Raw genomic sequence first — 26602 nt, 5'->3', positions numbered from 1 at the left:
TTCCAAAGCAGCTCCATCAGAAGTGTACAAGTTGCAGTTTCTCTACATTCTCATCAACACTTGTTATTACCTTTTTTTTAAATTATTACTATTGTAGTCTTCCTGTTGGATATGAAGTGGAATCTCATGTAGTTTTGATTTGCATTCCCCTGAGGTCTAATGAAGTTGAGTGTCTTTTCATGTGCTCATTGGCCATTTGTTTATCTTCTTTATAATAACTGTTTAATATCTTGTCTGCTAATTCTAAAATCTTTGTTAGATCTGGGCTTTTTTTTTTTTTAAGATATAATTTATTTATTTATTTGACAGAGAGACAGAGAGCACAGGTAGGCAGAGGGGCAGGCAGAGGGAAAGGGAGAAGCAGGCTTTCTGCTGAGAAGGGAGCCCGATGCGGGGCTCGATCCCGGGATCCTGGGATTATGACCTGAGCCGAAGGCAGTCGCTTAACTGACTGAGTCACCCAGGCGCCCCTGGGGTGGTTTTGATTGATTCATTCTTCACTTGATCTTAGTCAAAAGGCCGAGAAGCGACTGACTGATTCATTCTTTAAGGGATATATTCTTGCTTCTTTGTATGTCTGATAATTTTTGTTTAGTTGCCATTGTGAATTTTTTTTCTTTGGTTCTGGATATTTTTATGTTCCTATAAATATTGTTATGCTTTGTTCTGGGACACAGTTAAGTTACTTGAAAATCATTCAATCCTTCTGGGTCTTGCCTTTTTTTTTTTACTTAGAAGAATTGAAATGTAATTGGCATATAACACTACATTAGTTTCAGATGTACAACACAATGATACAATATTTGTATGTACTGCAAAATGATTATCATAGTCTAGCTAACATCCATCATCAGATATAGTTAAATTCTTTTTCTTGTGATGAGAACTTTTAAGATCTACTCTCTTAGCAACTTCAAATATATAATGCAGTATTATTAACTATGGTCATCAAGCTGTACATCAAATTGCCAGGACCTATTTATTTTATAACTGGAACTTTGAATTTTTTGACCACCTTCCCCCATTTTACTTTCCTTCCCCCTCCCACCCTACACCTCTAGCAACCACTTATCTTTTCTCTTTTTCTTTATTATTTTTTTTTATCTTTTTTTTTATTTTTCTCTTTTTCTATGAATTCAGTTTAGTTTTTTGTTGTTGATTTTGTTTTGTTTTTATATTCCACATATAAGTTAGGTCATATGGTATTTGTCTATCTCTGACTTATTTCCCTTAGCATAATGCCCTCAAGGTCCATGCATGTTGTTGCAAATAGCAAGATTTCCTTCTTTTTTTATGGCTGAGTAATTTTCCATTGTGTATATATGAACCACATTTTCTTTATCCATTCATCCATCAGGGGCACCTGGGTGGCTCAGACGGTTAAGCATCTGCCTTCAGCTCAGGTCATGATCCCAGCGTCCTGGGATTGAACTCCGTATCGGGCTCCCTGCTCAGCTGGAAGCCTGCTTCTCCCTCTCCTACTCCCCCTGCTTGTGTTCCCTCTCTCTCTATCTCTATGTCAAATAAATAAAATTAAAAAGAAAATCTTTATCCATTCATCCATCAGTAGACACTTAGGTTGCTTCCATGTCTTGGCTACTGTAAATAAGGGTGCAATGAACATGGGGGTGCATAAATCTTTTCAAGTTAGTGTTTCCATTTCCTTCACATAAATATCCAGAAGTGGAATTGCTGGATCATTTGGTAGTTCTAATTTTAACTTTCTGAGGAACCTCTATTCTGTTTCCCACAGTGGCTGCACTAATTTACATTCCCACCAACAGTGCACCAGGTTCCCTTTTCTCCACATTCCTTACTAACACCTGTTATTGCTTGTCTTTTTGACACTAACCATTCTGACAGGTGGGAGGTGGCATCTCATTGTAGTTTTGATTTGCATCTCCCTGATGATTAGTGATGTTAGCACCTTCTCATGCACCTAGGTCTAGCATTTAAATTTTGGTGGGTGGGATTAGAGCAGAGCTTAGTCTAGAGCTAACTATTCTCCACATCTGATGCAAGACCTTTCTCAGTACTCTCATTTGTTACCTTTCTCTAAGGGATCAAGTCCTATGCTGTCTGTTCTATCTGAAAACAGTTGTTGCACATATTGTGCTCAGTTTTCCAGCTGTTACAGCAGAAGGGTAATTTTGGACCTTTTTCTCCCTATGGCCACAAGTGGAAATTCTTTATTTTCAAATCTGCTGGATTATTTTGGTTACTATGTTGTTGCTTGCTCAATGTATAATTCTTTTCATTTCTATAAATATTTCACACATATTAGTCTATAATATACTATCTAAAGTCCTTGGTGTCTAAATCTATTGTTTGTTCTCTCTGTGCAAACTCATTCATGGCGATCTATTTCCTTGAGTGGCTGGTGGTTTCTGTTGTTGTTTTTTTTTAGTGAGCACATATTTAGTTGATTTTAATCTGCAAAAAAACCCAATCCCCTATATTTTGGGTGTTTCTCTTCAAAGAGCCTGATGTGGGGCTCGATCTCGGGACTCTGAGTTGCTTAACCAACTGAGCCACCCAGGTGCCCCTCAGCATCCTCTCCTAAATCAAGGGTTCTTCCGTGCATCTGTCTCTTCCCTTTCTTAATAATGTTATCAATATATGCCCTCAGGGAGAACCTCGCCTTTCATATGTGCTACTGCTCCCTGCTCCAGGTCCAGTTGTCTTGTGTGTGTGCACACGCACACACGCACTGTGGATGTTTTCCTTCCTTTTTGCAGATAGAACAGAAAGGCCCCTCACAGTATCTAGAGCACCATGCTGTCAGAAGTAGAAACCTGGATTTCTTATTTCATCTATTGTTGGTGCCCTAAACACATAACCCAAACTTGGAGATGTCACCTGCCTTGGGCTTCCGTTATGACCTCTATGTGCAAGACTTTTAATTCTATGCTTCCAGCTTTAGCATTTCTCCCATGTTCGCTTGCTTATTTATATTTTTATTTTTTTTAAGTAAGCTCTAGGCCCAACGTGGGGCTTGAACTCATGACCCCAAGATCAAGAGTTGCATACTCTACCGACTGAGCCAGCCATGTGCCCCTTTTTCTCCCATGTTTTGAATCCCACATCCCCAACTGTTTATTGGACATGTCCATCTGGACATGTGTCTGCTTTAGACTCAGTGTATCCAAATCAAAATATGCCTTTTTATTCTGTCTCTACATGTCCAAAAATATTTCCTTCCATTCACCAACCTTGAACATTTCAAATTGGAAGAGATTTTAAGAGCTTGTTTTGCAACTGGAGAAACTGATGGCCAAGGATACTAAATAAATTTTTGCTCATCATTTCCAATTAATTTTTCCAAATATCTTTCACTATATTCCTCCCTGTTAAAGACACTTCAGTGGTTTCCCTTTTGCTTAACCCTTTAGATCTTATAGTCAGAGCATTCTCCCTATTTTGACAGTCCCTTCCCTGCTGCCACACTGCAATAATCCTTCAGATAAAGTCTCTCCTTACAAACAAAAATAAAACAAAACTTCAACGGCTTCCCAATATTCACAAGATTTTAGTTTGGCGTTTAAGGGTTTATCAAAATCCGGTTTTATAGTCCACTATTCCCTATCTGAAATCTTTGCTGCAGGCAAGTGAGTCTATCCCTCCAAATCTTACTCTTCCTCATGTCACTCAGCCTAGAAGACTCTCGTCTTCAGCGAATTCTACTGAAATTCTAACTCTCCTCCAAAATACCGCTTAAATATCAATTCCTTCACTAGTTTCACCAATCTGAAATTAATTTATCCATCTGAATTTTTTGGCATTTCTGATCTGTACATCCATAAGACACTTATTAAATTCTGCTTTGTACTATGTATATTTTTCTTTTGATTTCATGTTCTTTCAAAGTTTTCACAAGCAAAAAGCAACTGTTCTGTGTTCCCCACAATGCTTAACACAATACCCAGCACTTTGAAGCTGTGAAAGTGGCTAAGAGAAGAAGTAAGCTTGAGTTTCTTGGGGTGCCTGGGTGGCTCAGTTGTTTAAGCGTTTGCCTTTGGCTCAGGTCATGATCCCAGAGTTCTGGGATTGAGCCTCGCACTGGGCTCCTTGCTCAGCAGAGAGTCTGCTTCTCCTTCTCCCTCTACCTGCTACTCCACCTGCTTGTACTCTCTCTCTCTGTCAAATAAATAAATAAATAAATAAATAAAATCTTAATAAATAAATAAATAAAATCTTAAAAAAAAAAAAAGAGTTTCTTACCTTGGTGATGTCCGTGTGATCTTTGAGCCCGTTGGTCACGCACCAATATCGCCACACATTCAGAGCATATCGTGTGGCTTTGGTAGTGTTTGGGCTTACTGCACTGGTACACAGATCATTCAAGTCATCATTAATATTAAATACAGGAAATTTGTTGAGCTTAGTAGAATAGGCTAGAAACAAAAACAATAAAAGCATTAAAATAATTTGCCATTCCCTTCTTTAGAGAATTATATCTTGGGATCATGTTAAATAACAGAAATCACCTAAGAGATAACACTTTAAAAAATGAAATGTCTATCAAGTGTATGTATATTAGAATCAATAAAGTAGGGAACAATATTTCTAGCATGGAATCAATGCAGTAACCTTGCATTTGATCCTAGTATTTTTGCTATATATATCAACTGATGCACTAATGCAGGCATTCCAATAACTGAAGGAAAAAAAATGAATGCAGAAAAACAAAGAATGTTCTGTCTAAAATTTTCACTGGGAATAAAAGGCATTTAAATGAACAATAACAACAACAAAAATAGAAGGAAATAAGGGAAGACAAGTTACACATTCTTTCTCTTTACCCTTAGTGTATGCAGAGCTGTTATTTCTCTGTAATGTAGTGTCTAATGTGTCATCCTGGACAGCCTTGTATTAAATGGTGTTGGCATATTTCTTTGATTCTTTTCACAAACGAACAAAGAGATATTTAAACCCTGACTCCCCAACCTATCAGCTAGCTTAGAATCAGAATGGAAGGCAAAGTGAGACTAATTTTACGAGAAAGAAGGGAGAACATGCCAGAGGGGCTCACATGACGTCAGAGGAGACCCAGATTTTAAATTGCAATTGCCAGGCTAAATCAGATGAAAACTGGTCTTCCCTTTAATTGTTGGATACCGAAGAGATAATCAAATCCATAACCATTAGGCCTCTCTTATACTCTGTGATCTACTAAAACCAAACTTAAACTGTTTAAATTGTTGTCTTTGGAAAGAAAAAAAAAAGCCCAGGGCACCTGGGTGGCTCAGTCGTTAAGTGTCTGCCTTAGGCTCAGGTCATGGTCCCAGGGTCCTGGGATTGAGCCCCACAGCGCGCTCCCTGCTTGGCAGAAGGCTGCTTCTCCCTCTCCCACTCCCCATGCTTGTGTTCCCTCTCTCGCTGTGTCTCTCTCTGTCAAATAGATAAATAAAATCTTAAAAAAAAAAAAAAGAAAACCCAACAAGGTGGACCACCTTAAAATGAAAACAATGCCAACCTCTAGTTTTATCTAATGGTTCTGATCGTCTCTGGAATGTTTCTATGTTCAAAAAAGGCATTAAGAGGTTGAGAAATAGCAAAATGGAAAGTTGGTGCAATTACCAAGGTGATCTGCAAATTGGTTCCACTTTGCCTAAGTCACCCCACCTTCCACCACCCCTACTGAGGAACTCCCAACCACCAGCACCTGCTGTCCCCAGCCCAAGACACCATACCAACCTTCCCCCACTGTAGCCTGAGAAATCTCCACATGGTCTCCCCAGTGTCTTTTCTTCTCACCTCCAATTCCAATTCCAAACTCACTTCTACACAACCTTCCCCATATGAACCGAACTCCCTTATTCTCTCCAGTATGTATCTCACTTTTGCTTTATTATTCCTTAGAACTGTGATGGAATTGTGTCCAGAAGATCTCCAGTTGGTTTGTATTGCTCCTTAAGACTGTGTCTTTACCCTTTAAGTTTGCTGTTGAACTGTTAAACACACAATCTGCTTTAATAAATGCCTATAGCAAAAGAGAAATAAACAATGCTAGAAAGACTAGCAGAAGTGACCATGTCATGTGAGTATATTCCTCTCACCACCCTCATAAACTGAGATAACTCACATTGTTTCTGGGACTTGCTTGATATCAATAAAAGGATTCTAGTACAAAATTTATTATCATTACATCTAGTGTTAACTGAATGCTTACTATATGCCAAGAGTTACTGTAATTGCTAAGCAACTGTGTTGTTATACTTATTTTACAGATAAGGAAACTGAACCTCATACATTTAGTAACTTCATACACCACTCATCCAATATTTACCAAGGTGCCCTCTCTGTGCCAGGCACTGGGCTGTCCCAAGTCATGGAGTTAGCAAGTGTTAGAGCTAGGGTTTGGACTCGGGTCCCACTGACTCGATGCTCTGGCCACCACAGCAAAGGAATCATGTACTACATGGATAAAGTTTCAGGATGGAATACAATTTAGATATTAGCCACTTATGAAAAGTATACCCCGGCCCCCAACATTTACTTGTATTAATCTTCAGTGAGGAGAACTATGTCTGATTTTACACAACCACTACAGCTCCACTGTTTGTTTGCTTTTAAACAACCACAACAAAAGATTTATTTGCAACACAGCGCAGTCCCCATCAGTTCAGTATAGCAAAGTCACACTGTAAGACAGGATGTTTAAGTTTAATTATTACATGAAACAATCCCATGGCCTTAAATAATTTCATTTTTAACATAGGACAGAGACCGTACACTGAAAATGTAACACAAAATCCTAGTACACAGAGAAACGTAAAGTACGCTCAAATGCTTACATAATGGGAAAGAAATTGTGTGAAAATGATTAAATGACACATATGGTTCTTTCATAATTGTATTTAAAGATTAAATAAATTTACCCAATACATTGCTTTTTAAAAATTCTGAGTAGAAGTTGTAGAGCTATGGTGCCAAGGAAATTTTTAGGAGACTCTATTGATGGAGAAATAAACAAAAGGGAGGACTTACAACTGAATACAGGAGAAAGAGGGGACTACTCTAAAGAAGGATTTGCATTTTTTTTTCCGTTAGAGAACAGGCAAACTTCAAGCTCAAAGTTCAGAAGAGCTGGCCATGGGAGCAGGGGTGGACTGTGGGGTCATGCACTTCCTTTAAGGACGGCCAGATCTGAACAATTACCCTGCTATGCGTGGTTACCACCTACATCATTTACAGCATAGGTGTTAGCAAGCACAGTGTGGAAAGTGAGGGAAATCGCTGTGAAAAGCCACCCTCAGAGTCAGAGAGAAAAGGGGCATTGCTTCAGGAATATCTAGGCAGCCCCAGTGGACAAAGGGAAGGAAAAACAAAAAGCAAAAAATGGCTGAATACATGCCCTCTGTCAGGTAACACTCCCCCTGAGTCTACATTTGAGAGTTCCCTGCTTCCCAGCTTGTTTTCAGCTTACACACCCTGAAGAGAAACCTATTTGTGGGGACTTCTTTGTCCACTCATTACAGCTGGCTAAAGTCCACTTGCAAAACACTGTGCTCAACTATTACCTTCAAGAGTGAACTGTGTCCAGATATATCAAACAAGAGCCTTTAATAATATCTAAGGAAATCCCTGTAAGCTAGCAGTAATGATAAATCTAGACTTCCATTTTAAAATGTGAGCTCATGGGCGCATCTTGGTGGCTCAGTCGGTTAAGCGTTGGACTCTTGGTTTTGGCTGAGGTCATGAGCTCAGGGTTGTGAGATCAAGTCCCATGTTGGGCTCCGCACTCAACTTGAGACTCTGAGTCTCTGCTTGAGACTCTCTCTCCCTCTCCTTCTGCCCCTCCCCCTGCCCTCTCTCCCTTTCAAATAAATAAATAAATCTTTAAAAAAAAATGTGAGCACACAAACAAGCATTCCTTGGCACCTGGGGAAAACCAATAGCATGAAAGTTACCAAGTTACACAAGCAGAGCAACTAATTCCATATTCCCACTCTCTCATAAAATTAATCCAATGGGAAAAAATTCAAAAGATCACAGATATATCTTTACATAGACTTGAGAGCATAATTCATCCTTAAAACAAGAACAGCTTTCATTGGAAAAGGAAAAATAGGAGAACAAGAAAGACCCAGGAAATTTAAAATGATTGAAAAAACATAATACTTAAAAGAAGAGCTGGGTATTAGAATGAACATGGCTAAAAGACGAATTAGTGATATGGAAGGAATTTTCCTGGAATGCAGGCAAGCAAAGTCATAACAGTTTTTAAATTATGAGGGTGAAGTTAAGAGGCGTAGAAGACTGAGGCAGGAAATTTAAAATCTAGCTTATAAGAATTCAAAAGAAAAAATTCTGAGAGGAGAGAATAAAATAAATAGTGAAAGAAATAATATAAGAAAAGTTCCACTAATCAAAGAGATTTTAATCTTTAGAGTGTTAAGGTTTATGAACTGTCAAAATACATACTGAAGAAGACATATCTTCTTATATAAGATATATATAAACATATCTTGGTGAAATTTCCAAGGTCTATAAACAAAAAGAAAATTCTATAATCTTTATCTGGTAAGAGGGAAAAAGTCTTTAACATAGTAACAAGAATCAGATTTCTCATCTGTGAGACCACATGCTAGAAAATAATGACTCTGTCTTCTCAGAGTTGTAAGGGGAAAAGACTATAAAATGAAGAATTCTATTACCTACTTACGGTATTATTCAAGCACTAGGGCAAAATAAAGATATTTTCAATCATGAAAGACATAGCATCCAAGAACAAGTTAATAAAAGAAATGAAAACTTAAAAATGATGGCAGGAGGACTTCCATTTAGGGCTATAATGGAGTAGCTGGTATTATACTATCTTTCCTGCTGAGAATAAGGCTAGACAAAATGCACTGGAAAACAAAATTAACTGGAACTCAAGGAGCAAAAATCCTGGAGAGATGGGAAACACACAGAAGTGAGTCCTGCACTGATCACCATGTTTTCCTCTTCAATCATCTGAAGAGTTGCAGTGCAGGTCATAGAGCCCAAACAGAAACAAGCAGCCTGAAGTCTACAGCAATCTCAGGGAAACAAGTATACATATATTTAAGTACAAGGCTAATAAGCAGCCAGTACTTGAGAGTTGGATGTCCTGGAGGAAGGGAACCACGGAAAAGTGAACCAACATTCTGCATGCAATTTTCCTTCCAGGAATTGCTGATTCCTAGGCTAAACATGCAGAGGCAAGATGCAGAGAAACCAAGCAGAAAAATCACTAAAAGGAAACTGCATGGCACTGAGGAGTCAAGAATAGTAACAGAGCCTTCTGAGGAGAAGACTTGGTAACAATACAGGCTTTCATCTGAGACCCAGGAAAGGCTTAACTTTAAGAATAAGAAAAACTGGAAATACAGATGGTCCCTGACTTACGAGGGTTCAACTTACGATGGTTCAACTTGATGATTTTTCAACTGTACAATGATGTGAAAGTGATAGGCATTCAGTAAAAACTGTACTTCAAAATTTGAATTTTGATCTTTTCCTGGGTTAAGTGATATGTGGTAGGATGCTCTCTTGTGATGCTGGGCAGTGGCAGACAGCCACAACTCCCAGTCAAACTCGCGATCACAAGGGTAAACAACCGATAGACTCACAACCATTGTGTACCCACATGACCATTCTGTTTCTCACTTTCAGTGCACTATTCAATATATTATGTGAGATATTCAACACTCTACTATAAAATAGGCTTTGTGTTAGATGATTTTGCCCAACTGTAGGCTAACATCAGTATTCTGAGCACATGTCAGTTAGGCTAGGCTATGTTCAGTAGGTTAGGCATATTAAATGCATTTTCTACCTAAAACATTTTAACTTATGAGGGTTTATCAAGATATAATCCCAGTGTAAGTCAAGGAAGATATGTAGAACAGTCTCAACTGGATTAAGGTGATCTGCCTACCTTATTTGCTAGCTGGCAGAAATTTAAATCCTCTCTGGAGGAAGGATAACAACTTCAATAAATTTTCATACACAATGGCCAGAATTCAATAACAAGTTATACTATAAAATAAGACCAAATGAATGAAAAACAGGGGAAAAATCAGACAACATGATTATCCAGATTACTGGAGTTGTCAGACATGGACTTTAAAATAATTTTAATATGTTCAAGGAAATAAGGAAAGGATAGAGAATTTTACTAGAACGTTAGAATCTATTAACAAAATGGAAATTATAGAATTCTCTCCCTTCTTTCTCTTCTCTTCCTCTTCTTTTTCCCTTTTCTTCCTGAACTTTTCAGTTACAAAGCTGTTGGTGGGGCAGAGCAAAATAGACATCCATTTTCCTGGAGTATGTGTGTGTTGAAGGGGCTGTGGGGGCTTAGAGTGAAGCAAGAAGCCTGCCCAGTAAGGGGTATAGAAAACTGACTGGGGCAAGAAATAAGTTTCAGTGGGAGGCAACAGAGCCTGAACTCAGAGAGAAGAAAAACCCAAATATCCCATGCAGGGGTAGCCAGAGTATGTGGTGTGATTGCCTGGAGATATGGGAAGAAGCCCTATGTGAAAAGTCAGAGTCTTACTGGAGTGAATAAGGCTTCCCTGCATGGGAGTGGTCTGGTGCCAGGTATCACAGCTCAAGAAATATGATGAGGGCTTCCATGTAGGAAAGCTTCCCAGCATGGGATGTCAGAGTTTGAGTGGAGTGAGAGAGTGGAGGATGGCCCAGTGCAGAGTGTTATAAGTTGAGTAGATAAAAGACAAGGAGAAAATCTTAAAAGAAACTGGAGGAAAAGTACAAATTACTTTCAAAGGAGCAACAACAGATTGATTGATTTTTCAACTGATGTGATGGAAGCCAGAAGACAGATTATCTTTAATGTGCTGAAAGAAAATTGCTACAAGTGTGGAATTCATACTAAGCAAAGCATCATTCAAAAATAAAGGTGAAATACAGGGTAAGTCGTACAAAATAACAAATGTATTTATTATCAGCAGTCAAGTATTCAGTGATAATAAAGTGAGTTTTTCAGGCAAAGGAAATGATCCAGGATGGAAACACATTGATATAACAAAAAATAAAGAACACCAGAAAGATTGAATATTTAGGTGAATCTAAATGAACACAGCTGTTTATAACAATACAGCTGTCTTGTGGGGCTTTAAATGCATGTAGAATTAATATTCATTACTATAGCACAAAGAGGGTAACTGGAGCTAGTGTTGAAAGGTCCTTGCATTATCCAGAAAATGATGAAAACACTAATTTAAAGTAGACTTTAACAGTGCAAGAATGCATATTTTAATCTCCATGGTAACCACTACAAGAATATTGAAAGAATGTATAAGTTGATAGAGGAGGAAATGGAATAAAAAAGACTTGTTTAATCAAAAACAAGGCACAAAGAATAGATGGGACAAAGCAAAAAATGTAGGATTATAGACTTAAACCTAAATGTATCAGTTATTCCAGGATCAATATTCCAATTAAAAGATAGGTGATGTCAGGGTGCCTGGGTGGCTCAGGTGGTTGAGTGTCCAACTCTTGGTTTCAGCTCAGGTCATGATCTCAGGGTCATGAGACTGAGCTCCACGTTGGGCTCCATGCTCAGTGGGGAGTCTGCTTGAGATTATCTCCCTCTGCCCCGCCCGCCCCCCCCCCCCCGCCCGCCCCGCTCATGCTATCTCTCTCTCTCTGTCTCAAATAAATAAATTTTTTAAAAAAGATAAGTGATGTCAGTTTGGATAAAGAAACAAAACTCAGCTATGTGCTCCTTACACATAGGAATCAATAGGGTAGAAAAGTTGAAAGTAAAAGGATGAAAAGAAGGTACACTATGTAAACAGTAAAGAAAAGAATGCTGGTATAGCTATATATCAGACAAAACTGACTTTAAGGCAAGATGTATTACTATAAATAAAGAGTAATGTTTTAAAATTCAACAGAAAGATATAACAATCCTAAATTTCTACTAATCACAGTCTCAAAATATAAAGAGCAAAAGTTGAGAATTCTAAAAAGAAATAAGCAAATCTACAACTAAGACTTTAATACATCCTTTTCTATAACTGACAGAACAAGGACACACAGAAAATAGTACAGATATAGAAGACTGAAACAATGCAAATATCAAACTGTACTTAATTGATACACAAAGAACAACATATCTAACAACTGCAGAAGACACATTCTTTTCAAAGATACATGGTCCTTTTACCAAAATAGAAATGCTAGGACATAAAGCAAACTTCAACATTCCAAAGGATTAAATAGGATTATTTAAGGATTAGAGTATCAGCAGAATTAAAATATAAATCAGTTACAAGAAGATAACTTTTAACCACTAAGCAATAATATGTTTCTAAATAAACCCCTGATGAAGGGGGAAAAAAACAATGGGAATTAGAAAATATTTCAGGGGTGCCTTGGTGGCTCAGTGGTTTAAGTATCTGAACCTTCAGCTCAGATCATGATCTCAGGATCCTGGGATCAAGTCCTGCATCAGGCTCCCTGTTCAGCGGGGAGTCTGCTTCTCCCTCTCCCTCTACCCCTCCACCCTGCTCATGCTCTCTCTTTCTCTCTCAAATAAATAAAATCTTAAAAAAAAAGAAAATATTTCAAACCAAATAATAATATATATGTCAAAGTTGTGGAAGGCACTTATTGCAGTATCTATAGAGAAAATTATAGCACTGAATGCAGAGATGAGGAAAGAAAGGTTGAATATCAACTGTACCAGGAAATGATAAAAAGAACAACATATATACTCAAAAGAGTAGAAAGAAGGAAATAGTACACATAACAGAAATCAATGCAATAGGAAATTTATAATTAAAAAAGAAGTAATGCCAAAAAGATGGATTTGAAAAGACTAAAAAAATTAATAAACTGGTAAGAAAAATGAAAGAAAGGCACAAATTGCAACACAAAGAATGAAACAGGGGTTATCACTACAGATCCTACAGATAGTAAAAAGATATTAAGAACAACTTGATGCCAATAAATTTGAAAATTTGGATAAAATGGACAAATATATAGGAAAGCCACAACTTACTAAAACTGAATAAGAAATATAAAATTTAAATAGTCTTACATCCATTAAAGAAACTGAATCTGTAATTTAAAATACATATATAAAAAAAAAACCCTTCAGGTTGAGATGGATTTCACTAGCAAATTCTTTTAACATGTAAGGAACAAATAATGCCAAACCTAAAAACTCTTGCTAGTGAATAGAGAAAGAGAGAATAATACCCATTTTCTTTTTTAGGGCACCATAACTTTTCTATTAAAAAATATGACAAGAACAATACAAAAAAAGAAAATTACAAGCCAACACAGCTCATAAACAGACACAAAAATCCTTAACATAATATGTGTAAATTGAATGCTTACCTCACACCACAAACAAAAAAACCAATTCCAAATGGATCATGACCTAAATGTGAATGGTACAATAAAGGTTCTAGAGAAATATATAGGAGACCATCTTTATGCCCTTGTGGTAGCTGCATATTTTTAATTGAACATCAATATTATCATCTCAAAAATAAAAGATTGATAAATTGAATTTCTTTGAAGTTAAAAAGACATTTATTAAAATGCCCCATTTAGAGGGTGCAAAGGAAAGCCACTTAGTGAAAGAAGATATCTGAAGTGCATATATCTAACAAACCAATTAGAAGGCACCTAGACCAATTAAAAATGGGCAAACATGAATGGGCACTGTATAAAATAAAAAACAGTAATTTCTCGGGAAACATAAATTAAAGTCCATCTACCAAAATGTCTAAAATAAAAAACAAAATCTGCAAATATCAAGCATTGGTGAGGATGTGGAACCATAGGAACACTCCTACTCAGCTGGTAGAAATGTCAATTTGCACACCCACTTTGGAAACTAATTGGTAGTATCTACTAAAGTTGAACACACAAATACTCTATGATCCAGCAACCCTCACCTGAGTATATACCCAACAGAAATGTGTACATGTTTACTGAAAGGCATGTAAGATGAGTGTTCATAAAAGTACAATTAATAATGAAAGCCCCAGGCGCCTGGGTGGCTCAGTCGTTAAGCGTCTGCCTTCGGCTCAGGTCATGATCCCAGAGGTCCTGGGATCAAGCCCCACATCGGGCTCCCTGCTCGGCGGGAAGCCTGCTTCTCCCTCTCCCACTCCCCCTGCTTGTGTTCCCTTTCTGTGTCTCTCTGTCAAATAAATAAATAAAATCTTAAAAAAAATAATAGAAAGCTCCGAGCTGGAAATATTCATATGTTCATAAACAATAGAATGCAAATGAAATTGTAAAATATTTATACAATATATTATACAATAACGGCAAGGAATGGACTACTGGAATCAACTAACATGAAAAATATGGATGAAGCCCACAAACACAATATTAAACAAGGGGCCAGACACAACAGAGTGAGTTGAAATGGTCCACTTATGTAATTCAAAAACAAAGAAAATGACTCTATGGTGAAATAACAAAGTGGTTGCTTGAGCCTCGGAGGGCACAGGAGGGAAGTTTCTGAGTTTCAGGCAATGTTCTAGGTCTTCCTCTAGGTGGTGTTTTCAGCAATATGCTTGCTCCATGAAAATCAGCCAAGCTGTACATTATTTGTGCCCTTTTATGTCTGTAAAATTCAGAAAGAAGACTTTCAAAAAATTCTTTAAAATTATGTTTATTTATTTATTTATTTATTTATTTATTTATTTATTTATTTATTTATAAAGAGAGCATGAGTTGGGGGGCAGAGGGAGAGGGAGAGAGAATCTCAAACAGACTCTGTGCTGAGTGTAGAACCCAATGCAGGACTTGATTCAAGACCCCGAGATCATGACCTGAGCTGTAACCAAGAGTTGGACACTTAACTGACTGAGCCACCCAGGCGCTCACTCAAAAAATTCTTAAAATTAAAAATGTATATATAAACCTAATAAATGAAGAGTGATACCATGTACCTGGATGGAAAGGCTCAATATCATAAGGATGTTTAATTTCTCCAAGTAATCTTTAATGTGGGGTAATTCTAATTAAAATCCCCCTTTTTGTTGTTACTGGTCAGGTTGATTCTAAAGTTTATCTGGGAGAGTAAATCCATAAGAAAAGCAAGGAAATTTTGAAAAGAGTATTTGGGAGGCTTTGCCCTGAAAGATATAAATATGTACTATAATACTGCAATAATTTAAAGTTTAAGTTCTGGAAAAGAAAGAGACAAATAGATCAGTGCAACAGAAGAAAGTCCAGAAACGGCCTGTGTAAATATGCAAATTGTGTATATAATAAAGGCTCCAATTTAAATTGCTGAGGAAAGGATGGACTCTTCAATAAATGCTTTGAGATAATAAGCTATTGGGTTGGAAAAACAAAAGCAAATTTAGATTCCTATTTCATACCACACACATTTCCAAATAGATCTTTTTTTCAAAAGGCTGTTTCCATAAAGAAGACAATTTTCATGATTTGGGAAGTAAGTAAAGCCTTTCTCAGCATGATAAAACCAGAGCTATAAAAAAGATTAACAAATCAGATGACATAAAAATTCAAAAGTTCTGCATTGAATAAATTTTAAAAGACAATAAACAGACCTGGAGAAAATACTTGTAACACATAAAGTGACGAAGTACATATGAAAATCTCCTTTAAATCAATTGGAAAAAGATTACTCACTAGAATATGGGCCCGGGATATGACAGGCAATTATTCATAGAAGAAATACAAATAACAAAAGCATTAATAATAATACATTATAATTAAAAGAAGATGTATTTCATTTATCAAACTGGAAAAATATAAAAAGGTCCATATCTAGGTATTGGCTAGGATAAGGGGAACTTTGCACTAGTTTAGAAAAAAATTTGGAAGGATACATATCACACTGGTTAGTATTTACCTTTGTGAGACTTGTAAGCTTTACAATATGAATATATTATTTTTTAAAGTTATAAAAATAAGTACAATTTTGGAAATGTATTTGTAGGAAAAATAAATGTTTTTTTATTTGGCCCAGGAATTCCTCTTGTAGAAATTTATGCTAAACATTTAATCATAGTTACATACAAAAATGTATGCTTAATGATGTTCTTGAAGGCAAATTTATAAAAGTGAAAAACTGGACACAAATCCAATCCAACAAAAGCACCATAAAATGGATTTTGGTACTACTATGCAATGTTAAACTATGTAACTTATAATAATCACACTTTCAAAGGCTAAAGATCTTTTATAAATACACAAAACAATAAATGTAGCTTGACTACAATTTTTTAAGGACATCTATGCTTAAGAATTATAAAATAAAACACCAAAATATTTGTTGAATTATTTTTATGGGTAGTAAAATTCCTGTGGTTTTTATTTCCTTTTATTATATTTATTAGTATGTGTCAAATTTTTCACAATGAGCATTTTTGCCTTAACACTTTCTAAAAGCATTATAAATTTTAATAAAGTGTTCTTTTAAGAAAACAATAGTTTGGTCTGAAAATGTTTGCCATCAATTCAATGTTTGCTTTTACCATAATCTTTTCAGATGGTATATCACCAACGTGAAGTATTTTGTACATGTTAGACATTTTAGTTACTTGATATCTTCTCATAAAATGATGAATAAATTAAATAAACTTTTTTTTAAAAAGAAAACATTTTCTGACTTGTAGGCTAAATATTACTCAACTTGAATTCTAATATTCTTCCCCTATTGAGGAAATAAAATTTGACATATTTTATTTATTTATTTAGGCATGTCTTAAATGTATAACTTGTAAACAAATTTAAAGGTAAGTTCTTTGTTTCTTGAAGTACCAGGAAAACATACTAAATTATAGCGATTTATAAAGTAACTTTAAAATAATATCATACAAGGGGCGCCTGGGTGGCTCAGTCATTAAGCGTCTGCCTTCGGTTCAGGTCATGATCCTAGGGTCCTGGGATCAAGCCCCACATTGGGCTCCCTGCTCCGTGGGAAGCCTGCTTCTCCCTCTCCCAATCCCCCTGCTTGTGTTCCCTCTCTCGCTGTGTCTCTCTCTGTCAAATATATGAATAAAATCTTAAAGAATAATAATATTATACGAAAATACAGTTATCACGGGGCACCTGGGTGGCTCAGCCGTTAAGCGTCTGCCTTCGGCTCAGGTCATGATCCCAGGATCCTGGGATCGAGCCCCGCATCGGGCTCCTTGCTTGGAGGGAAGCCTGCTTCTCCCTCTCCCGCTCCCCCTGCTTAAGTGTTCCCTCTCTCGCTGTCTCTGTCAAATAAAGAAAATCTTAGAAAAGAAAAGAAAATACAGTTATCCCTTGTTTGCAATATTCAGCTTTCTGTGAGTAAAGACTGGTGGATTATTCATAGATATGAAAGAAATACATTTGCATTTCTGTAAAACAAATGACTGTGATAAAGAACATTGTATTTTCTGGCATTTTAGTTTTTCTTTATTGAAGAATTTTTGTGACACAACAAAGATGTCTGAAGTTAAACAATTATAATCATTTTGAATAACCATTCCTATTCTGCCTAAAGAATAGGAATATTTACCATCAAATGTGCTAAATACAACAAATGGCACATGGGGAATTATATCTGACCAAAAAGATTTTCATAAAAATGAGGACGTATGGAACCTGACATCTACTTAGCTTGGTATAACTTTGTGCAATTGGCCGCAGAGCTCATAGATAGTGAGTTTGTAGTGGAGACTTCTGTTCCATTAACAGGATTTTTGGACCTGGGGCTCCAGGAAGCATATGATTAATTCAGCTGTCTGAAAGTGTCTTCCCTACCCTATGGGCTATGCGTGAGCATATTCATGTAGAAATGCTTCTCCTGCCATGATTTCCCCCTCCTTAGTGGTTAGAAACAACACCTGGGGCAACCCATCTCGGGTCCCCTCTCTCTTTGGGAGCTTTGTACTATCACTCAATAAACTTTGCTGCGTACATAAAAAAAAAGACAGACAGAAAGACAGACAAGAAAAGAAAAGAAAAGAAAAGAAAAGAGAGAGAAAGAAAGAAAGAAAGAAAGAAGGAAGGAAGGAAGGAAGGAAGGAAGGAAGGAAGGAAGGAAGGAAGGAAGAGAAAGAAAGAGAAAAAGAAAGAAGAAAGAAAGAGAAACAACACCTGATATGGAATAGTCTGCTCAATATGTATTGACTATATCCTGGGGCCTAATGCACAGTGACCAGGACAATTTTTTTTTTCAAAATGTGGCTTGTTTTTAAAATTGTTTGTTGTGGCTACAAAAATCAGCCAGCTTTGCAGGAAACCATTTATTAAATGAAGGAAGACTGGTCATATCCAAACAGAGACAAAATACTGTGATTAAAGCATGCTCTCATTATGGAGACATCACTGATGCTCATTAGCTGATTTTATTGGATTTTTCTTTTCCTTTTTTTTTTTTTTTTTTGAGAAAGACAGTACACACACACACACGTGAGGGGAAGGGAGGGGCAGAGGGAGAGGAAGAGAGAGAATCCCAAGCAGGCTCTATGCCCCACATGGAGCCTGATGCTGGGCTCCATCTCAAGACCCTGAGATCATGACCTGAGCTGAAATCATGAGTCAGATGCTTAACCGACTAAGCCACCCAGGCACCCCTACTGGATTTTTTTCTTACATCCTTAAATTTTAGGCTGTACCAACAAATACTGAAAACAATAGAAAATTATGCGACGTTAGAGACAAATATTACACACACAATGGAATAAGCCGCTGGGACATAAAACTAGAATTTTATTTAGAGCACAAGTACACAGACAAATATGAAGCAAAAACAGTGAGCTGAAAAAGATGAAAACACCTTAGTATGAAAAGCAGTGAGCAACAAAATAAGAATGAAGCCAACAGTATATTCTTATTAACAAAAAAGTTCTATCATATTAATACAAATATCAACTTGGCAAAGGATTAATTAACCAAGAGCATCACAGTCACACATCTTAACATATTAACAGAAATTTCCCTCCATTTCAATTCACCTTTCTCTCTTTCACAAATTTTAATTGCAGCAGTTTAAAAAGAGAACTTTAAAATAGGATTAGAGTGAACATCAGGCACACATATGCTTTTTTCCCATAAATCAGTTAAAAGCCAAGTGGCCAGAAAATATATAAAAAATTACAATCTACCAAATTGGGGGGGCAGTAAATGCATCTCCAAAGAACAATATCATTTTTCATAAAATTTTTCTAAGTATTAATTGTGGTGGTTATATTTGTTTTACAAAAATGCCTGGTGTTAAATTATACTGAATAAATTGACAAATCTACCTTTTTAATCCCAATTAACTTCTAAGTGGTAGAGTAAAAGAAATCTTAAAATTACTCTTAAAATAATCTTAAAAATCTTAAAATAATTCGTAAGATGGAAGACCTTAAGTTGAACATAGCATTCATTCTATTAAACAAAGTTCTTCACTTTAACAGATAAATGAGTCATTTAAGTGATTCTGTTGAATCCAAAATGCTTCCAGTCATTCTCTTGCCAGGTCTCAGGCCTATGGGGTTACAGTTACATTTCCAGATTACAACGAAAAAGGTACAAGCTATTGCTCACAATGGGGCTAATCTGGCAAATCTATCTGTAATTTTAGCAGTGAAAAAAAGCTTAAAGTCATGATGGAAACATACTCTATAAGTTAGAAACCTAATAAATATATATGCATGATTTAATTAAAGAGTTGCCCTGGGCATAAGGTCCTCAGGACAGACATACAAAATGTACAGAAGACCCGAAGTGGATAAAAAAAATCCAAGAGCAGAATTCAAATAAACGTGCCCACAGCTATCTAATAGAAACCGTTAATCATCAGGATATATCGTGCCATAATCTTTGGTGTCCAAAATATAAAAAAAATTCTGAGTATAAAGGCCTTGCCTGAAAACCCCCAGTGCAGGAGTCAAGAAATACTTTAGTGTTGCTCTGGAGGCCACTGGACAAGGGCAGAACTTCTTTAGAACATACATAATTGAATTTCCTTTTATTGCTTTATCACCTCCATTGAGGGGTAAATATTTAAAGCATATTCTGGAGAAAAGTCTCACAATTAGAATCTGCCTTTCTTTTCCTTTAAGCAAAGAAGTGGCAGGGGCCTTGATGAATTAGTTTTAATATTCTTAGAATTAAATCAGCAATTTCAGCAGCAATGTTTCCAAATACAGCACTGGCTGTCGCCATATATCTGCAGTCACACAAAAAGCCTCTATATAATTCAGGAGATTATCCCTTTATTAAAGAAATCTCATAATTAGAAACCCATTGAACAGATAGAATGAAACCCTGCACTAAGCAAGGAATTCTGGTGTGTTGGTATTAAAATGCTCTTAAGGAAGTAGCCTTCTTTTCTTAGCATTTTATGACAGTTTCACTTCCATTTTAAGAGTATAAACATATAATGATATTTCCCCCATGTGGAATTCTAACAAACTATAGAATTCATTCACTGAAATAATTTTCTCTCTACTTTCAGAGTGTGTTTGTAATTGCTGAGGCAAGATGGAAATACCAGGAACCAAACTAAAGACAGGTGGGCATGAAAAAATTCTGATGGTCATAAGTCAAATAAATAAATATGTTAAATAAGCCCATGTAAATGCTGAATATAAAAGTTAATACTTGGGAACTCTGAGGTTTCTATAGTCCCTAATAAATAAATTTTAAAAACTAAATATTCTTATCAAATGCATTTCAAACAATAAGCCATGATAACCAACAAAAATAATGTAGGCACCTCATAGTCCTGTTATCATTTACCTGGATAAAAATAACCAGATAAAGGTAATCATGCTGCTACACTTTCATTCTATCGGATTTCTCTGTAATGTGTTCAAGTATCGGAAGAACAAAAAAAGATCTAAAGTGGGGAGAGTACTGGAAGAAGTTAAGAATTCTTGCTTTTTCTTTTTGCAAACTTTCCTTTCAAAGAGTTGGGGAAAGTATGGAAGAAAATCTGACCTGGAATTACACATGTGAAACGAGATTCTGAAGTTGGCACAACTCGACAACTACTATATTTCCTTCTGTAGAGGCCACTAAGTGCTGGCTCAAAATATTAAACAACTAAGTACACATTTTCACAAGTCACACATAACAAATGTTGACTGGCACAGCCTCTTAGCACAGTTTTTCAGTTTAACTACAATAAGTGATAGCAGCAGTGGTTAACAATTCCATATAAACACCACAAACACAGACATGAAAAAGCACCTACAACAACATGCAAATCTCAACAGCGACGTCACTGAATATTACACAATGCATAGAAATTGTAATGGTTTTTGGCAAGATGGGTTTTTTTTTTGTAACAAATACTTTATAAAACAAAAGTTCTTCTGTTATAAATGCTATTTAAAAAGTTGTAATATAATGAATTATAGATATAAAAATTCAGTTAGATAAAGTTAATCTGAGTGGATTAATACTAAAATGGACCTGCTACTTCATCCAGTATAAATAATCAATTATAAATTAATTTCTAGTGGAAGTATACTAAGGTATTTGATTTATAAAATGTAAAAATTACAGAAAGTAAACAGGTATAAAAATCACTTAAATACAGTATGCACAATTACTTTTAGGATTCTATATTGCTGATGTCTTCCTAATTCTACTTACAAATAAATAAATTGTGCCAAAGCATGTTCAAAGCTCTCTGAAATTAATGTACTATGGTAAAAATACTCTCGAATTCCAGTGTAATACAAAGAAGAACATCAGAAGTCTAGCAAAATTCAACATTGCATTCAAAAGACAAATAATTCCACTGTACTTTAAAAAAAATCCTAGAATTTCACCTTTTTCTTCAGCTATAATCTGGTAAATATAATTTGTAAAATAAAAATTTGTGAAAATTTTTTATATTTATGCTTGAATTCCTCTTTAGAAGACCAAGCAGGATAATAGGAAAGTTTACAAATACTTTGTATTTCAACATCTTCCTGCTATAAGTCTTCCATTAATTCCCATTTTCTTTTTCCTCCCTATAACTAAATACATTTCAGAAACATCCTTATTATGTTGATAGAAGTTTGATCTTTTGAAGATATGTCCCAAACCTTCAAATGGTATCTTAATCTTTCCATAGAGTAAAAAAGGGTATTATAGACTGCATTCAAAACTGGTAATATAAGTACTATGTAGCTGGATATACAAATAAATACCACACTAAACAAAAAGTTACTTTTCAGTTCATAATCTATAACTGGAATTCATATACTTGAAAACTAGTTTTCCCTCTGTAAATGAAAACTAAATATGAATGGGGTAAGCTGAGAGATGTTCGTTTAAAAAAGTGAACAGTTAACATTTAGAGATTATTTCATCAATTCCAAAAAAAGAAGTTGCTAAAATCAAGATGTAACAGTATAAAATGAAAAGTGAAAATTCACATGCAAAAATAGCCTACTTGGAAACTGGCAGCTTGAATCTACTCCTAGTACAAACTTGACTGAGGGCTTAAAAACTATTACAATTTTGAAAACAAGAACAGGATACCCCTTCTAACTCAGTGGAAATGTAGGATTGTTTTACCACCCTCAACTCTTCTCTGTGGACTAAAAGTCAGGGTGCCTGGCTTCTAGTTCTGGTTCTGACTCTAACAAGGTGTGTTCACCTGGGCACTCATTAATGTATCTGGGGCTGTTCTCTCTCCTATAAAAGAGGGGTGGGTTAGAGTAGATGTTTTCGATCTTATTTTCCAGCTTCCACGTGAAGGATGTGTCATGGAGTAAGTAGCTCATTCAGTCGGGTGAGTTTCAAAGTAGGAAGGTAGGGGCATAGGGAACATGAGAATTCCTGGAGAATCAGCGTTTGAAGATTCCCTTGTAATCTCTATCTTCTTGCCCTCCTTGCTGCCTACCTGCAAGACATGGTGACTCCTATTCGACATAGCACTGAAGAGCACTGGGCTAGAGGATCTCTTGGGTCCTTTCCAGGTCATCCTCTATAATTCAGCAAAGATGATGGTTTACACTAATATTCTGACCTAATTAATATTCTGATCAAATTAGTACTGACTTAATACTGAGTGTAATTCAACAAAGTCATGGTTTATATAAAACTCAATTTAAATGTATTAAAATACTGTCTTTAAAAAATAATTTAAAAAAATGCAATCTTTAATACCAAATCAGGTGTTTCCTTCAGCTTTGGCAGGCCCAAACGATCAATTTACAGATAGGATGAAGCATGAGAAATTCTGATTATCTTTCTTTTCTCTAATTAGAAGTGAAATCAGAGTTGTTGGCAGTTTGCCAATATCATCCCCTTTTCTGTTTTTATATCATTAGAAATACACCAACCACTGAAGGATGATATATGCAGTGTATTTCTGTGTCCCAGTTATATTCAATGGCAAGGATTTCTTAAAATCATCCTATCTTCATCACTTTGCCTTATGAAAAGCTATACAATTCATTTCATCTCAGCCAGATCCAAGTGGGGCAGAGAAGCAATGCTGAATACGAAAACGCAACTGAGGGTGCCTTTGCCAATGGTGTGTTTCCTAATAAGCAACTCTCTCTCTACCTGTATATGGTAATATGCCAAGATCTGATATAAAGGAATTCTCTTTGAGAAAAAATCTATTAGACTAATTGATGAGAACTTAATTCTTTAGTATTTGTAATACTTTTTTTCATAAAGGAAACTTTTAAAAATCAGCTTACTGCAATACATGATCATATACTCCCCTTGACTTCTCCTCTAGGCTTGGAAATTTATTTCCTTTATCACATAGTAGAGTTTTTATTTATAGATATTAAGTATTACAACTATATTTTGGCCAGAGAAATAAGGACCAAAATACTTCTTTCCTATAAAGAAAACGAGTCACAAGAAGCCGATTAAAATCAGAAATGTTTGTTTCTAATATATTGAACTATGGAGATAGTCAAACTAGAGAAAATCTGAATGGGTTCTGGTCAATCTCTGAGAAGCACAAGGATAGTATTTTTCCTTAAAAACTTTCTGTTAAAAACAATCTTTCTTTCTCTCTTTCTTTTCGTAGGCTCCACGCCCATGTGGGACTTGAACTCATGACCCTGAGGATCGAGTCATATGCTCTACCAACTGAGTCCGGCAGGTGCCCCAAAAACAATCTCGATAGATTAAAAAAAATTAACAACAAATTCCTATATTAAATATTGTTAATTTGCAGGCAAGATGAAACTCCCTGGCAAACTGGCAATCAATATTCAGTATCTGGTGGACAGCAATATTGGCTTTTGGGCTTGAGATATTCCCTCTGCCTAGAACCCCCCCTTTCCCCATCTGATTTATAAAAACAAATGACAATCATTTTTAAAATATAATTACTTGTACACACACTCATCTCCATGACAAAGTTAAGTGTCCTTTAAAAAGTGACACAAACTTTTGCTCTCTAAGCATGGCCAGGGAGGAAACAAAGTACCGAATGTTCCATCTCAAAGTAACTAAAATAATGAGGCCTAAACAATGTTGTACTAACAAACATGCCAGGTGATGGCACTGCTCTCATTATGGAGACAATGAATACTGATGATTTTATTGCATCAGGGATTTCATTCATAATTTATCACTTCAGAGAGTCTACAGAAGCAGAGCAAATCACTTTGTGAACAAGCGGCTACAGCAGAAAAGGACAGTACTTCATGGTATCTGGATCTGTTTCAGATCCTGATGCTCTTTGTATTAGCTGTGATATGGGCAACGCATTTGGCTCCTCTGGATTTCCTCATCTATTAAGGAGAAATAATCATACTTACCCTCAGGATTAAGCGAGAGTTAAGTGAAACAACCTACAGAAGCACTTAGTACTCTGGCACATTGTAAGTACTCAGTAAATGATAGTCATTGTTGACAATCTACACCTTCTTATACATGTGTGCACCTACGTGAACACACTGGGTGGTGTAGGAATGGCTTTGCCTTCATATTGATTTTAAAACAGGCTCTTAAGGAAGATTCTCCTCAAAATACTCAAAGCAGTATTATGTATCCCACAGCAAACCAATATTTTCAATGGCTGAATAATTGACAAACTGCATGAGTACAAAGACTGGGAAATGATGCAAGATAGTATTGGCAGACTTTTTTGGTGAGCTCTCAAAAATGAAATGAAACTTTTATTACAGTATCTTTTATAAATTCTTTGAGGGTAGGGACTATTTTATACATCTTTGTACCCTTCCCAGTCTCTAGACAATAGTGTTCAAGTATTTGTTGATATGACTGGAAATTCTCATCTCAGTGAAGTCATTTGATATCATGACATCTAAAAAGCTAAGCCATATGACTTAGACAAATTAATGTGATGGAAGTTTCAGCTAACAATAACCTAACTGAAAAACCAGAGAGACTTGATCTACCCTAGAAAAATTTCAGACTATTCTTGTGTGCATCAGAAAGTAATTTAACATAGGGAAAAGTGAATTAACACAGGGAAAAATATCTATAAGATAACAAATATTTTAAGTAGCTGGTGTATTACAAATCATATTCAGACCACCCCTACTACCCATGGTAAGAAATGGAATTTTAAGAATATGCTCTGTTGGATAAACAACCTGAATATCTCGAATTTTTTCAGACATTATGGGTTTTTAAAGAAAAATTGCTACCATCCATGGTTTTCAACAGCCAGTCACTCACTTAGAAGAAAGACTGAATTTTGCAGGTATGTCCCCCAAAAGCTGACAGATGGGTTTGACATTTTTGTTGTGGACAGTGCAAAACTTCCAGAGTCATGTGAGGGGCACGGTCTCTTTCTTACATGACCTTACACTGACCTAAAAGTGTAAATTTTGCAAATATGGTTTTATTGTTGTTTTATGAACCAGAGGATTGCCTGGGAAGGCAGCACATTCAGTTGTAGTAAACACCTGCCGGACTGCTGAATTTTCACTAAAGCACATATACGATATTTTGGCATGTACCACTGCCACAGTATGAACATAACATTTTTTTAAGCTAAAATAACAAATAATAAAAATGGCATCAGGCAGTAGCATGTCTTCAGTATTGTTTATATAAAAACACAAAATTTAGAGGTAGTTGTAGATAATTTTTGTAATTTCATTAACCCAAAAAGATACTACAGTTCAGCTAAACTTCTACCAAGCCATTCTTCAGAAAAGTTTTCTAAATCTAGATCACAATGTTCCTATTTGGTTTGAGTTATCAAAGCAAAATATAAATAATTAAAAAGTAATTCACATTCTCAATTTAATTGTGTTCTGAATGAAAATGCGATAGGATAAAATAGGAGAGAGACTTTCATGTTAGTACTACCTCAATAAACACACAGAGGGATGCAAAATCTCCTAGTTCTGCTTTCTCAGTACATACTGACTGCTCTTCTTTCTCAACACAAACTTACTTTGTTGTCAAAAACATATTAAGAATTTTTAAAAGTATGTCAATGCAAAAATAAAATGCACAATTACATTTTAAATGTTTCACAGAAAAAAAATTTTAAACATGAGAGGTAACCCATTAAAAACAACCTTATTTTTTTTAAAAAGAATTATTTTACAGTAGGCTGTCCTGTGTACTTACAAACCGGGTATAGAATAAGGAAAGTTTTGTAAAGAGAACTTGAAGAAAGAGGCCCTGTGGTTCAAAATGAACAGAAGAGGGGGCATTAGGGAGCACAGTGTGCCATCATGAAAGA

General features: G+C 35.9%; 1 protein-coding gene across 1 annotated transcript in view; it reads right to left on the bottom strand.

The window, feature by feature from the left end:
- Positions 1-26602, bottom strand: part of KIAA1958 (KIAA1958 ortholog) — a 147201-nt gene that overhangs the window by 8137 nt on the left and 112462 nt on the right. Inside the window, exon 4 of the mRNA XM_028107872.2 lies at positions 4222-4394. Coding sequence (XP_027963673.1) covers positions 4222-4394 — 173 coding nt within the window. The remainder of the gene's footprint in view (positions 1-4221; positions 4395-26602) is intronic.

Source organism: Eumetopias jubatus, unplaced genomic scaffold (assembly GCF_037043125.1).
Source record: "Eumetopias jubatus isolate StellerSeaLion01/CBP00866 unplaced genomic scaffold, mEumJub1_p1.0 scaffold_15, whole genome shotgun sequence".
NCBI classification, from domain to species: Eukaryota; Metazoa; Chordata; class Mammalia; order Carnivora; family Otariidae; genus Eumetopias; species Eumetopias jubatus.
The sequence above is the reverse complement of the archived record's forward strand: the minus strand, read 5'-3'. Positions and strand labels throughout refer to the sequence as shown.